This window comes from Equus quagga, chromosome 1 (genome assembly GCF_021613505.1).
Source record: "Equus quagga isolate Etosha38 chromosome 1, UCLA_HA_Equagga_1.0, whole genome shotgun sequence".
Taxonomy (NCBI): domain Eukaryota; kingdom Metazoa; phylum Chordata; class Mammalia; order Perissodactyla; family Equidae; genus Equus; species Equus quagga.
In genome coordinates this window covers 15,739,801-15,753,991 of record NC_060267.1, presented here as the reverse complement: position 1 = coordinate 15,753,991, position 14,191 = coordinate 15,739,801, and the positions used below count along the sequence as shown (strand labels likewise).

At 48.8% G+C, this 14,191-nt stretch overlaps 1 protein-coding gene across 2 annotated transcripts in view; it reads left to right on the top strand.

The window, feature by feature from the left end:
* EIF4B (eukaryotic translation initiation factor 4B) overlaps window positions 1–10,178 on the top strand; it is a 29,417-nt gene extending 19,239 nt beyond the window's left edge. Inside the window, exons 9-15 of one of the 2 annotated variants that reach the window (XM_046661810.1) lie at window positions 3,409–3,637; window positions 4,620–4,732; window positions 5,983–6,196; window positions 6,721–6,776; window positions 7,329–7,434; window positions 7,718–7,790; window positions 8,091–10,178. In XM_046661810.1, the coding sequence (XP_046517766.1) occupies window positions 3,409–3,637; window positions 4,620–4,732; window positions 5,983–6,196; window positions 6,721–6,776; window positions 7,329–7,434; window positions 7,718–7,790; window positions 8,091–8,171 (872 nt within the window). In that variant the 3' untranslated portion in view covers window positions 8,172–10,178. The remainder of the gene's footprint in view (window positions 1–3,408; window positions 3,638–4,619; window positions 4,733–5,982; window positions 6,197–6,720; window positions 6,777–7,328; window positions 7,435–7,717; window positions 7,791–8,090) is intronic. The other variant, XM_046661817.1, reaches the window with a different exon arrangement.
* The last annotated feature ends 4,013 nt before the right edge of the window (window positions 10,179–14,191 follow it).

Here is a 14,191-nt window from a genome sequence, read left to right as displayed (position 1 = left end):
CACATTCTTTGCTTCAGCGGCCTGGGCTTCACCGGTTCTGATCCTGGGTGTAGACCTACACACTGCTCGTCAAGCTGTGCTGTGGCAGCGTCCCACAGAGAGGAACTAGAATGACTGAGAACTAGGATGTACAGCTATATACTGTGGCTGTGGGGGAAGGGGAAAAAAAGAGGAATATTGGCAACAGACCTTAATTTAGGGCCAATCTTCCTCACCAGGGGAAAAGAGAATGACATAATGGAAACAAAGCAAAGTCTAATGGTTCTAACCTGCCTTAGCATGTAGATTTTTCAGTTAAAGTTAGTTGAATAAACAAAAAAGAAAAAAGCATTGCTAAACATTCTTAGGATGTGATCTATTTTAGTAAATTACACTTAAAATAGGCAGTTTTAGCCCCATTTTTCAAGTGAAGGAATGAGATTCAAATGTAGTCTCATGGCCAGTAATTGGCACTGTGGGGTTAAAAACCAAGTGTTGCTAATTTCGGTGCCATTTTATGCATTGTGAGATGTCAGTGCACCTATTCTAAAAGTAATCCCCTAAGATTACAACACTTATATAAAACATGGTGTTAGAGATCTGACCTTTTAAAAAATATTAACACATGGCCACCGTTTGTGTCCTTACTTTAGTAATGTCATTAACAAAGTAAGGCGTCTGGCCCAGAATTTTTCCCTTTATTTTTAGACAGCAAGCTTAGCCTCTTAACGTGCCTGTAAGCCCTCAGTTTGTCCTATATGCTTTATATACAAGTGTCATTTAATCCCAAGAATTCTCTGGTATAGGTACAGTTGTCATCTCCCCTTCACTAGTGAGGACAGTGAGGCTCAGGTGCCGCCCTCAAGTCCTCCTTGACTCTTGACCCTTTCCTCTCTCACCCTTCCTTGCCTTCTCCAGGGGCTACACACCTGGCTCTCTTCCTGGTGATCTTAGCCCCTACTCTTTCTAAGATCTGCCCCCATGTCCAGAGTCACTGCCACTACCTTTCTTCAGACTTCATTGCTACACCCACATTACTCACAGATTTCCCTGCCTCACTCCATTCTTCCCCCTGGCCCAGGCTGTCTTTCTGGAACACAGTCTAATTAGATAATTCTCCTTTTAAGAACATTCCTAGCGGCTGGCCCCATGGCTGAATGGTTACGTTCATGTGCTTTGCTGCAGTGGCCCAGGGTTTCACCGGTTCGAATCCTGGGCGTGGACATGGCACCGCTCACCAGGCCATGCTGAGGCGGCGTCCCACATGCCACAGCGAGAAGGACCCACAGCTAAGATAGACAACTATGTACTGGGGGGCTTATGGGGAGTAAAAAGGAAAGAAGATTTTTAGAAACATTCCTAGGAGCCAGCCTGGTGGCGCAGCGGTTAAGTTCGCATGTTCTGCATCTTGGCGGCCCAAGGTTCACCGGTTCAGATCCCGGGTGCAGACATGGCACTGCTTGGCAAAAGCCATGCTGTGGTAGGCGTCCCACGTATAAAGTAGAGGAAGATGGGCATGGATGTTAGCTCAGGGCCAGTCTTCCTCAGCAAAAAGAGGAGGACTGGCAGTAGTTAGCTCAGGGCTAATCTTCCTCAAAAAAAAAATTCCTAGTCTCTCCATGGCCTAAAAGATATGCGTGTGTCTGTACCTCTAACACACAAGCCTTCACTGTTCTGACTCCAGCTCACCTCTCAGTGTTGTCTCCCCTCACTTCCTCATCTGCCCTGTTAGGTGCAGGCTCAGCTCTCAGTGTGACCCCTTTAAAGCCTTCACAGGCTGCCCCAAACACAGTCTCGGTCTGGTAACTTCCACATAGAGAAGTCTGTTTGGTGTAACTTACATACTGTATTTTTACTGTGACCCTCCCGCTAAATTGGGCTCCTTGCAGGCAGGAACTAAAAACTGCTCAACATCATCTTCCTGGCGTTAGCACGTTATCTGAAATTTGGGTGCTCAGATTATTTGTTGAGTAGGTAAATGAGATGATCAGAGGAGGAAGAACGGGACAGGGTGTCCCATAGTGGGAGGAGGAGTAGAGTTTCTTCCGTGATAGAGTTTGTAGTCTTCGGCCCACCGGATGTCAGCTGTGTGACTTAAATGAGTTATCCTTTCTGACCGTCAGTTTTACCCTATAAAAGTGAAAGTAGGGCCAGCCCAGTGGTGCAGCGGTTGAGTGCGCACATTCCACTTCAGTGGCCCGGGGTTCAAGGGTTCGGATCCTGGGTGTGGACATGGCACCGCTCAGCAAGCCATGCTGTGGCAGGCGTCCCACATATAGAGAAAGATGGGCACGGATGTTAGTTCAGGGCCAGTCTTCCTCAGCAAAAAGAGGAGGATTGGCAGCAGATGTTAGCTCAGGCCTAATCTTCCTCAAGAGGGGGAGGGGGAATGAAAGTAATGGTCATGTCAGAAAGTTACACAGATTAAAACCGTATCTTGGAAGTAACGTAAACTGCCAACTTTAATGCCCTTATAGAAAATTGAAATCTTGGCAAACAATACCCTCTTTGCAGATGCGTACATATGTGGTAAAAGTATAAAGAAATGCATGGAAATGATAAATACCAGATTCAGCCTACTGGTTATGAGAAGACTGCACAGCTAGGCCTGTCCTCAGGGGAACAATACTCAGGAGGCTTCAGTGGTTTGTGTAGCATTTTATTACTTAAGCCAGGTGGTTGGTACACCTAGACTCCTATGTTTTTGTATGTCTGAAATATTTAGGATAAACACTGGTTTTGAGAAATAAAATTTTCTTGAAACTCAGGTTTATCTTGACATTTCTGACAACTTGGATCCAGGAAGAAATCTGACTCCCTTAGAATTTACATTCAGATGTTCAGTGTTGCATGTTCTGCCCTGTGAATCCCCCTCGGATTTGTATTACACACAGAGACCAGAGTACAAGAACTGCTCTTCCCTACCCTGTTGTTACGAGCTCTTAACCTCCTGAAGCAATCCACCTTCCACAACACAGTTTTGAACAAGATACTTTAATCTAGTAGTTGATCATAATTGAAAATTTCTTCCCTGGTAATAGTAATCATGGTAAGTTATTAATTTACCATTTTCATTTATGCCATTTTTAGTCTTTCCTTCGGTCCGGTAGTGAATGGATGTGGTAGTGGAAAGGTGAATTGGACTTGGTTATTTAAGCCACCAATTTTCTGTTTAATTTTTTTTTTGACTTTTCCTTTTTTCTCCCAAAGCCCCTCGGGTACATAGTTGTGGATTTTTAGGTATGGGTCCTTCTAGTTGTAAGCCACTGGTTTTCTAATGAGCTCCCTGCTTACCTTCTCCACTGGGTAGGCTAGGCCTGTAATCTGAATCCTCTGAAGCATTTCATAAGAGCTGTCTGGGAATCTGGCTTCCAGCCATCAGCTTGTGATGATTTTGAAAACTGTTACTTAGAGTTGTATTTAACTTAGGTCCCCCCCAAAGACCCAAACTGAATCTAAAGCCTCGGAGTACTCCTAAGGAAGATGATTCCTCCGCCAGCACCTCCCAGTCCAGTCGAGCAGCCTCTATCTTTGGAGGGGCAAAGCCTGTTGACACAGCTGCTAGAGAACGAGAAGTGGAAGAGCGGCTACAGAAGGAGCAGGAGAAACTGCAGCGTCAGCTGGATGAGCCGAAACTAGAACGACGGCCTCGGGAGAGGTGAGGGCATCTTCACTGACGCCTTCCCGTCTCACATCCGGCAGTTCTTCGTGAGGCAGTGCATCCCCAGGGGCACTTGGGTGGTTGGCATGGATGTCACTGCTGTCCCTTACTAGCATGTAGTGTGCTCAGGCCCCGGCTCCTGGGGGGTCTGCAGTAGTGTATGATGTCATCTGTCCCTCACAGTTTTTGAAAGTCCTAGGCTTAACCCACAACAAGTAGAAATTGTGGTATTTTAATACAGGAGACAGCAGATTATGGCCTGTTCTGTTTTTATAAAGAAAGTTTATCTGGCTCTTTAAGAAAAAGTTTGCAAAATCCCGCTTTAGTATATAGAGTAAAGCCCCACCACGGTGAAGTGAGTGGATTTACCTTTCTCCAAATTACTGGGGATGGAGGAGAGAGAGAACGTTTTCACTTAAATTAAGTGCAGGCTGTAAATTATTCTCCATTTGTCTTTACTTGTCTGTATATTGGTTATTTTATCTAAATGTTATTTCAGGGTAGTAAAGTAGTCATTACAAAAGTGTTTATTATTAAAAGGCGGCATTGGATCTAATAGGGTAAATAACAGTGTTCTGAAAAACTAGGCCTAGTTTTGAATGACTTGCAGAATTGTGTTACCAGTAAGGGAGGGCTGTGTTGTAGATCATGTAGGGGAATATTCTTGGCCCTAGCTGATGCTTGCTGAACTATTTAGAATATTCTTGACCCTAGCTGATGCTTGCTGAAGTATTTAGAATATTCTTGACCCCACCTGATGCTTGCTGAAGTATTTAGAGCCAAAGTGTCTTAAGGTGTGCAGCTTGCAAATGGTTTGAGGAAGAGACAGACCAGACAGATGCACACACTCACCCACAGGTAAAACAAGCGTGATAAAATAGTAATTAGTAAATGATGGTTCTTGAGGGATCAGCACAGGTGCAAGGTGGCCTTCATTGCGCTGGACATTAATGTATTTTGTTCAATTTCTCTTCTGCAGACACCCAAGCTGGCGAAGTGAAGAAACTCAGGAACGGGAACGGTCGAGGACAGGAAGTGAGTCATCACAGACTGGGCCCTCAGCCCCATCTGGCAGAAGTAAGTCAGACCAGGGTGGGTATCATATTCCTGCCATTTTCTGTAACTCACCCATAAGCAAATTACGCGGAGGCTTCAGGATCCTGAATTCCGTCTTGGACTCTTGATTTGGGTGAACACAGACGGATTGAATTTCACATCTCCTGCTCCGAAACACCTAAGAAATGGGCACCAGAAGAGACTAAACTGATCTGTTTATCTTCCACTGAGGAGTATACTCGACTGTTGGATTGTCTCTTCGTTTTATGACATCTCAGTTTTGCTTGTTCAGAACAGTCATAGTCCTGTAGCTCTGTGAGCTGCTCCCAGGGCCAGCCTTTTTTTATGTCAAATATGACCAGAGCAGTGTTTTTGAGCGAAGACACTCTGGTCGTGATTGAATTTACTGATGGTCGCAAGCACAGTTAGTGTCTCAGAAACTGGTTCTGTGGTAACACCTCCCTTCCCTTATTGTGAGCCACTGTTTTTTAGGTTTCTTCTCCCGCCTCTAAGTTGATTTGTACTTGAGCATTTCAAAACATGGCTCAAGGCTGAGGTAATATGGAAATTCATCCAAGTGTTATAGAAGTCTTCTGGAAGTTACTCATACTGTACCAGCCTCTTGGTAGCACATGTGCCACTTTTTGTAGCCAGGTAGGAGAGTGATAGCTGGGTTGACTTGTGTATCTGCTTCTGAGGAACGTACACTTAACGATGTAGAAAGAATCTTTGACAGAACAAGTTCCTTTTAAGGAGACATTTAGTGCCCTTTTTTAAAAAAAAGCCTATGTTCTGTTTTTCATAAATGTATTAATATGAGTGTATCCTGTTTTGTTACTGTGTGTGTGTGTTGAGCTGCTAAGTTGAAGTTGATTGATGGTTCCCGGAGTTTGAGATCTCATCATAGGTCCCCTTAACACACACACACACGTGTTATTCTCCAAATACAGACATTGTAACACAGAGAATGTAGACAGGCTATAATGCTAAAATAGAGAATACCTACTCATTCCTAGGAAAGATGGGATGGCTATCCTTGGAGAGTGGTTATTTTTCCTATTTCTCTTGGACCAGTAAAACATTTTCTCAAAATGACATTAGGAAACCACTGGTTTAGGGCGAATTTCATCTGTTGGGAGCCAAATTAGGGTCTGTATTTAAGACTAATGGTGGGAAGCAGTAAACTGAGATGTGGACCATTTTGCACTCTGTTGGGATGCTAATGGAAGGCCGTACAATAAGCCTTTTTTCCTGGATGATTTGACCTTCCCACTCTGACTTTACAGATGCACGAAGGAGAGAGAGTGAGAAGTCTCTAGAAAATGAAACACTCAATAAGGAGGAAGACTGTCACTCTCCAACTTCTAAGCCTCCCAAACCTGAACAGCCTCTAAAGGTAATGCCAGCCCCTCCGCCAAAGGAGAATGCTTGGGTGAAGCGAAGTTCCAACCCTCCTGCACGATCTCAGAGTTCAGACACAGAGCAGCAGTCCCCGACAAGGTGAGTCCGCTTGGAAACAGCAGTTGGCCAGCTGTGGGAACTGAGGTGCTGCGGCATCATGATGGAGAGTGCCAGACAGGGAGTTGCCCTGATACCGCATCTGAGAAGTTGTGCTGCTTTCCCTGTCTTAGTTCAATTCAGCGGTGTGCTGGAGCTGGCTCACAAGAGCCAAATGTTCAGTTTTCTGGAGTTTTGATAGCTGGTTGATGTCACTTTGGTGACTCAAAATCTACAGACACTGTAAATCAGAACCCGTCGTTGCCACATTTTGACACTGTGGCCTTGGGGTCACTTACTTTAGGATCCTCACTTGTAAATAGAGAATAATATTACCTCGTGTGACTGTGGCGATTCTGAAGGACATACCATTTAGTGAGTGTTCAGTTCATTGCTTTCGTCGTCGTCTCCCGTATTTTAACATTAAGTCTGCATCTTGGCTTCTCTGTAAAGCTTAACACTGCACTTGGACGATGCTTGTAAGCTTCCGTGATGAGCTGATGAGTGTGATTACGTTTTCCTTCTAGTGGTGGAGGGAAAGGAATTCTGGCTCAACCATCTGAGGAGGGACCAGCAAGGAAAGGTGAGACCAAAAGGGAAATAGGTTTTTCACCTAGTAGAGACCTGGATTAAAAGCCTATAGAGGAATCGGTAAATAGCGAACTTCGGTGTATTTTGCACCTGTTTTTGTGTTAAAGGTTCTTAGAGTATCTGCCTTTTCTTGCCAGTAGAGGGCAGGAGTGGTCTCTTTTGAGCAAGCATGGAGCCCTGCCCTTTCCTGGTAGAACATTTCTTTGAAAGGGGAAAAAAAAGAATCGGAAGGAAATGAACATGTGAGATCCAGATTAGAAATGTCACCATCTGCAAGGCCAAGGTCACTACACAGCGTCATAGTCCTTATTTCCAGTTTGCTTTTCATGGTGGTGTAAACCCACAGTGGAACTTTTTAGTGGGTCTGGAGTGTGTGTGATGTAGAGGACGTGGGAAGAAGGGCTTAGGAAGGAAGTCTGGGCTGGGGTGAGGTTTCGTTTCTTTCGGTGTACGCGGGCACACTTTTCTCCGGCTTGAGGGAAACCCAGGAGGGAGCGGGGTTATTTCCTTGCCTTCAGTTTATTTTTGGTTTCTGCTCGAGCAGATGAAAGTAAAGTAGACGGGGTGAGTGTCCCAAAAGGCCAAAGTGGGAGCTCCAGCCGTGGTCCAGGAGACGGAGGGAGCAGAGACCACTGGAAGGAGTCAGATAGGTATGTGTGCTCTCGCTTGTCATTTGTAATCCTTCATTGACACTAGGTCCATGTCTCTTTGTAATTGAAGTTCTCAGCTCTCTAAGCATTGCCAGACCTCCTCCTGTGAACAAAGTGAAGTCAACCAACATAGGTGGTTAGGATTCTGAGAATCTAGAAATAATAAAATGTCCAGGTAGCAAGGCCTGTTGACTGGAGGTGCTTGTTCATTGCCTCGCAACTGCTTGTGGGTGTTGGAAGAGTCCTTCCCTAAAGATGTGGTTTTGTGCTCACATCTCTGCAGGAAAGATGGCAAAAAGGATCAAGACTCCCGATCTGCACCTGAGCCAAAGAAACCCGAAGAAAATCCAGCCTCCGTAAGTGTCAAAGGCTGCTCTCACCTTGTCTGCCGCTGAACTGCTCTGTGTCTGGGGCTTCCCAGAGTGGCTGGAAACAAGGCACCGCTGCTTGTGTGACACAGTGAAAGAAACGTGTTTGAGTAGCCACCTTTCACTGTTCTCATCCCTTCTCCAGATGAAAGGTGGAGTCTGACTCCGCTCGGAACGCATGGGCCTCTGGAGCCTTGCCCCCGTTTCCCAGAGTCTTGGTTTCCTGTTTCTTGGGTTTTGATGTGAGAATTCAAGGTCTGGGTTACTTATCAATCTTGTCTGTTACAGAAGTTCAGTTCTGCAAGCAAGTATGCTGCTCTCTCCATTGACGGTGAAGACGAAAACGAGGGAGAAGACTACACTGAGTAGACCTTGACATCCTGTGCTTTCTCCTAGTCTCTCTCCACCCAGGAATTCGAGAGCAAATCAAATCAAACCTCTGTCCAGACAAGACAAAATAAAACTCACCATCTCCTGGAGACCTTTCTTAACTTTTTTTTTTTTTTTTAAACACAAAATGAAATTCTTTTGCATGCTGCTGCAGCCTTTAAAGTATTGAACTAATTGGAGAATCGCCATGTAGCCAGAGAGAAAGACGTCCAGCTTTTAACGGAAAAGTGGTGCATTTTTATGACACTCGCAGTGGCCTGTGATTAGTGCCCAGGGGCCTCCGTTTAGCAAAATGGCGACAGTGATGCAACGTCTGGAACCTGGTCAGGCGGTGGGGCAGGTATAAGGAAGAGTGAGATTTCTACCTTTTAATTCTAATTACCCTATTGTGGCATATATGAATTCTCAAAACCTTATCTGAATAAATTTCCCATCCTTGGAAAGGTAGGTTTAGTCTCGAGTTGTTTCAGTCTCCAGGAGGCTGCCAGCCCCTCCTCTTATTTAATTCTGAGTTACTGGAGCCAGCCTAGAGGGAATTCCTTGTTTTTTACCCCCCAGGGGGGTAGCTGGGCATGAGTCTATGGGCCACTAAAGAATGGGACTGCTTGGTGACCAAAATAAGTGGGAAAATCGTGGTTTGAAAAGAAGCTTTGGGGAGGTGATGAATTATTTTGCACGAGTAATAGGGAAAATGGTCTGACCACCAGTGACATGGATGGTTACTTCCTGGAGCAGGAAGTACTTAGGGGTCATGGGAATTCCCGAGTCTTTCATGTGTCCTCATTTTGCCCTTTCCTACATACTGTCCTTTCTGAAAGTTCAGATACATCCACATTCTGGTGAAATCTTGAAGCTTTAAAAATTTAGACTTTTGTCGTTATCTTACGTTCCTCATGGTACTCTTTCCTGCTACTTCCCCAGAAACAGCTATTTGAGTCACATAGCTGACCTCCGCAGACATTCTGTATCCGCCCCTGGAAGCTGTCAAATGAGGAATCACTGCTTTTCTCAAGCGAATCTTGGCTCCTTCCTGTCTTTTGAGTCTCTCTCCTTCCCTCTATCCATTCCCGCTCCTGCTTCTTTACCCCTTTTACACCTCAGAAAACTAGAATTAGTGGTCCTAGGGGAAGAGTGAGGGTGGATAAATAGGGACAGTTAAATTGGGAGCCTTTCTTACAACCTTGATTGGGGTTATTGTTTGGGGTGTTTTGGGGTTTTTTTTACAAGTTCTCTCCTCTCCACTGAAATCCCACACCAGTGTTTGGATTTATGTGGCCTAGACCTGTGTGTGTGTTTTGGTTTTTTTTAGCTTCCCTTGAGAGAATAAGTGATAATGGAGAGAGCTGTGTAACAAGATCCAGGTTTCTCTTGCAACACAGTAGCTTGCCTGCTGGGATGCACACCTTTGCTGCCAGCTCTGGATGTATCCTTGTGGGCACATTGTGCCTGCAGGGCAGTGACACCTTGGTCTTTTGTTTGCAAGCCCTCCTCCGGTCAGTCCTAGGTTAGACCCTGTCCAGCCGCGCGGGGCTGTTGGTGTTTGAGTGCTGCAGCAGTGGGCAGAATGAATCATTTACCCAGTGGACATAAAAGACATACCAAGCGAAGTAACTTTAAATAAATGGCTTGGATTGGCCTAGTAGCTAGGAAGTGACTTTTAGAGATGCCCAAGGTTGAAAGGGTTTTTTTTAAGCCATTTGCTGTAGATGATGAAAAGGTAGGGTTTGCCCTCTTCATGTCTACTCCTTCCAAATAGTTGTATCAAGAAATCTTTTTTCCCTACTCCCTACCCTGCTCCCGTTACAACAGAAATGGGGATTTACGTCCCACTCCTCAATACGTGTAAAATTTGTACAAAAATATCTTCTATGAAAATGATTTGTAATCTGTAGACAATACCTGGGAGATGTCTTGAGATGTAAAATCCCATCCTTTGGGTTGTGGGATTTTTTGTTTTCTCCAAATAAATCTGATCTTTAAAGTTCATTTTCATGCTCAAATTCTTTGAAAGTGCGCTCCACGCCCCAACTGCTTTTCATTGGACTTCCCATCAGCAGTCTGCTGCCCCATCTCAGGTCCCCCAGGCAGTAGGACTGTTCTGTGCAGGTACAGGGCACGGAGTCACAGGGGAATCTGTTTTTAGGGCCAAGCACTGGGGTCTGCATCAGCTCCCCTCCAGCATCTGTGCTCAGTGCTAGCCTTGGATGCCGTTGAGCGAGCTTGCAGCCCATTTCCTCTCCTGGTTACTGGGATGAAATGGGGGCGCGGGCTAAATCCGCGTGTTGAGGCAGTGCCTCGAGGGCCCCCGCCCTCCAGTAGTGCAGGGAGGCGCTGCTGCTTCTGCCACCGCCGCCGCTGCCACCTCCTGGCTACACCACACAAGCCGGGCAGAGCTGCGGTTGACAAGCTGCTGTGGGTCACAGTTGAGGCCACTTTTCTCTTAATCATTGCTCAGACTTAGTGGGAATTTTCCAAACAGCTAGGGACAGACTGTTCATTGTTGCAAGACAGGAAAGAGGTTAGGACCGGTGGCAGAGAATCCTAAAGTTCACAAGGGGGTGGGGCATAGAAAGCCCAGGAAACCAGTCGACAATCTGGGGGACTTGAGCCAAGGGGAAGGGGGAGGAGATAGGAAGGGAGATGGGAGCCTGGTTGCACAAGCGGCTCTCCTGGGCCAACCGCAGCAGCTGCTCTTGTAGTTTCCTGCCAGCATACTGATCTCCAAGGTTGAGGGATGGGGCTCAGTGCTGTGATGATTCGAAAGCCTGCCCGCCTGGGCCTAGGGAGGGAGGCAAAGGCCCCGGCCAGCAGCGCTCGCTCACTGCGGCTCCACCACAGGAACTAGCCTCACTCCTGTTCTCCAAGCCTTCGTGTCGAGCCCCTCCTCTCGCCATGCAGTACTGAGATCTGGGCAAATGGTGACGGAAAGAGGGAGGACAAAGGTTGAAAAGGCTAACTGGAAAGTTGGGCACAGAAAGGGTAAGGAAGAAGGGACTCCCTGCACTGTGCCCCGAGAGGCTGCTCTAAGTTCAAGGGAAAGGGAGGCGCTGGTAGGATATGTGCACCCTCTCAGAAGCCCAAGTGCAGAAATGGATCCCAGGACTAGTCGTCCCTGACTGTCACCCCACTGTGAACCTTGAGCTGCCAGATGGATGTAGGCCTGGCATCCTACTTTACAAGGGTCAACTTTACGCTGTTTGGCTCCCGTGTGTCTTCTAGTGCAGATAGCCTCGCTTCCCCTAAACAGAATCAAGCATTAGGCTCGCATCCCAAGGCCCTGAGGCTCCCAGTGAGTGCTGAGGGCGTCACCTCGGCTGCTAAGCTTGCTCGCAGCATCTGGTTTCTCAGGAAGTGGGAGAGCTACACATCTGCTCCTGGGAAACATTATTTCTCAAATGCAACCTTGTTTCTCAGCAACCAGTGGAGCCCCCAGGGCCGCAAGTGAAGGGGGGACTCGCCTTCTCTCACCCTCCAGCCTCACCAAAAAGGAGTTTGAAAGAGGGGAGCTGTGCTGCTCCCCGCCCAGCTGTAGCAACCTCCCAGCTGGACAATACATCCTCTGTCCTCAGCCAGGAGATCCGCCTCTGGAGTCAGCTCTGCCCCTTCCCCTGCTCTTCCTGGTTCCCAGCGCCCAGACCCTCCACCGAAGTTCCCCCTGACCCAGTGCTCCTCCAGCCAGGACAGCCCACACCCTCACTGTCCTCCTCCTATGGTCCCCCACCCCAAGGATCTGAGCACACTCGGTCACAGACATGGGATCACCCCAGACAATGGAAGAGGGGGTTCAGCCTTCAGTGCCAAGATGGGCTGCCCTCTGCATAGTCAAGGTAAGAAAACCTGCCTGGAGGGAGGTCAGAGGGTGTGCCTGAATTCATTTCACCTTTGCTAACCGCAGGCTGGCCTGCCTTCCCCTTCCTTTCTGCAGCTCCCGCTGCTTTGAGCTGGTAATGCCCCGCTGGGCCCATGTGCCACCCATGTTTATTTCACACACCCCCCCCCCCCCCCCCCGCCCCGAAGCCACCTCCTGTATAATCTTTCACTATCGCCCTTCCTAATCAGCTTCCCTCCTGCAGCCTCCTTGTCTCCTGGTCCCCACATTGAGAGCAGGAATCAAGTCTGAGCTGGAAGTCCAGCTACCCATCCTATGACCGGCTCCCAATTCCTTGGAATCTCAAGTTCCTCTTAGGGGCAGCAATACCAGCATGAATGTGAGGCTTTAGCCCTGCCCACTGCTCTGGGATCCAATCAAGTGCCTCCTCTCTTGGTACCTTTAGAGATTGGAACCCACCCCCTTGGGATACACCTTGGAGCCCAGTCAAAGACTTTAATGAACTCTGGGAAGGGCCAGATGTTAAAAGAGCTAGCTCTAGGCTCCAAAGAAATGAGCAAAATTTCATGTCAAATGTATCTCGACTACATAATCAAATCTTGCCAAAATGCCCGGAATGACCTTCAGCCCTGCCCCTTCCCCAGCAGCCTCTGATCCCTGTCACTCTCCTCCCATCTTCTCCAAACTCCTCCCAGCACCTCCCTACCTCTTCCTTCCCCGCTCCATTCCAACCGCCCAGCCCTTCCTCCAGCCCCCAGGGACTCCCGCTGCTCCAACCTCTAAGACTGCCTGTTGGACACCAACTCAGCCAAGAGCAGTAAGATCCAGGCTCCCCAGTCCGACACGCCCACCCTTTCCAAATGCCAGTCTCTAGGGGGCCCATACTGTCGCCAAGTGCTGCTTCACAGCCTCTTCCCTGCCACCAGATTGGAATCAGGCGCTCCACCCCCTGGAAATCAGAACCAGACTTGCGCGGCTTCGCCAAAGGCAAGACAAGCACAGAGAGGACCCAGCTGAGGGATGAGACAGGGAGGGACGGGGGGCCTCAGCGTTGGTGGTATTGGTGCCTCGAGCCGGCTTAGGCATTGAGCCCTGGGCACTGGCTCTGCAGAATCCACCACCACCACCACACCCCCCGCCCAGTTTTCATCATGGAAAATCCAGAGGGGAGGGTCGGGGAGGGAGAAAGTTTCAGGAAGTGTTCACTGCTAAAGAACATTGGAGAATCCGGGAATGGGAATCGATTCAGAGCTTCTAGAAAGACATCCCTTCCCTATACCTTCCCCGCCAGGGTGGCACAACTCAGACCAGCCCCGTGGCCATTAGCTCAGTTCCAGGAAGTTGCTATCCAATACCAGACCCAGACGCTGCAAAACACGTGAATGAGGTTAGACCACAGAATGAACTTCCATCTCCATTCGGAAGTCTGGGACTTGAGTTAAATGCGAGAAGACTTTCTTAAGTCTCCTAGGGAGTGGGAATGACAGTCCAGCTCCAAAGCAGTGTGATGGACGGGCTGACTGGAGCTGCTTAGGGGGAGGGGGGTGGGGTTTGAATTCGGCGTGGAGGTCTTCTGCTGTGAGTCCTTTGGGGAGAATAGGTGGCACCCGACAAGTCCCCGTGGGGCAGAGGAACAAGGAAGGGTGTCCAGAGACTTGGGACACAAGTGACATGTACTATCTTCATCTGACTCTGGCGCCCCAGTGGGTAGGTGGCGCTAGCCCCCACAGACCAGGCTTCGGGGTCAGGCCCAATCCCAAACACACTCCTGTGGAATGGCCGTGCTGCCGTCTCTGAGATCGTCCCGGCCCTGTGTTCTCCGCGTCCGCCTCTCTCAATCTCTCCCCATCTCCCCGTCTCTCTGTCTCCGCCAGGCTCTGCGCTCCTCTCCTCTCGGCTCTTTGTAAGCGTGGGTTCGCAGGGGAAGGTGGGGAGGAGAAGCGGGCGCAGGAGGACGACGAGGGGGCGGGGAGCGGGCGGACGTGGGGATTGGAGCGGGGAAGGAGGGAGGGGAGCGCGCGGGAGGGCGGAGAGGGCGGGCGCGGCAGCGGGCCGCGGGCGGGCGGGAGCCCAGGCGAGCGCGGCGCGCCCGCTCCCGCCTCCTGCGCCTCCTCCGCGTGCCTCGGCGCGGGCCGGCGCGATGGGCTGGCCCGGGGGCTCCCCCTGCTGC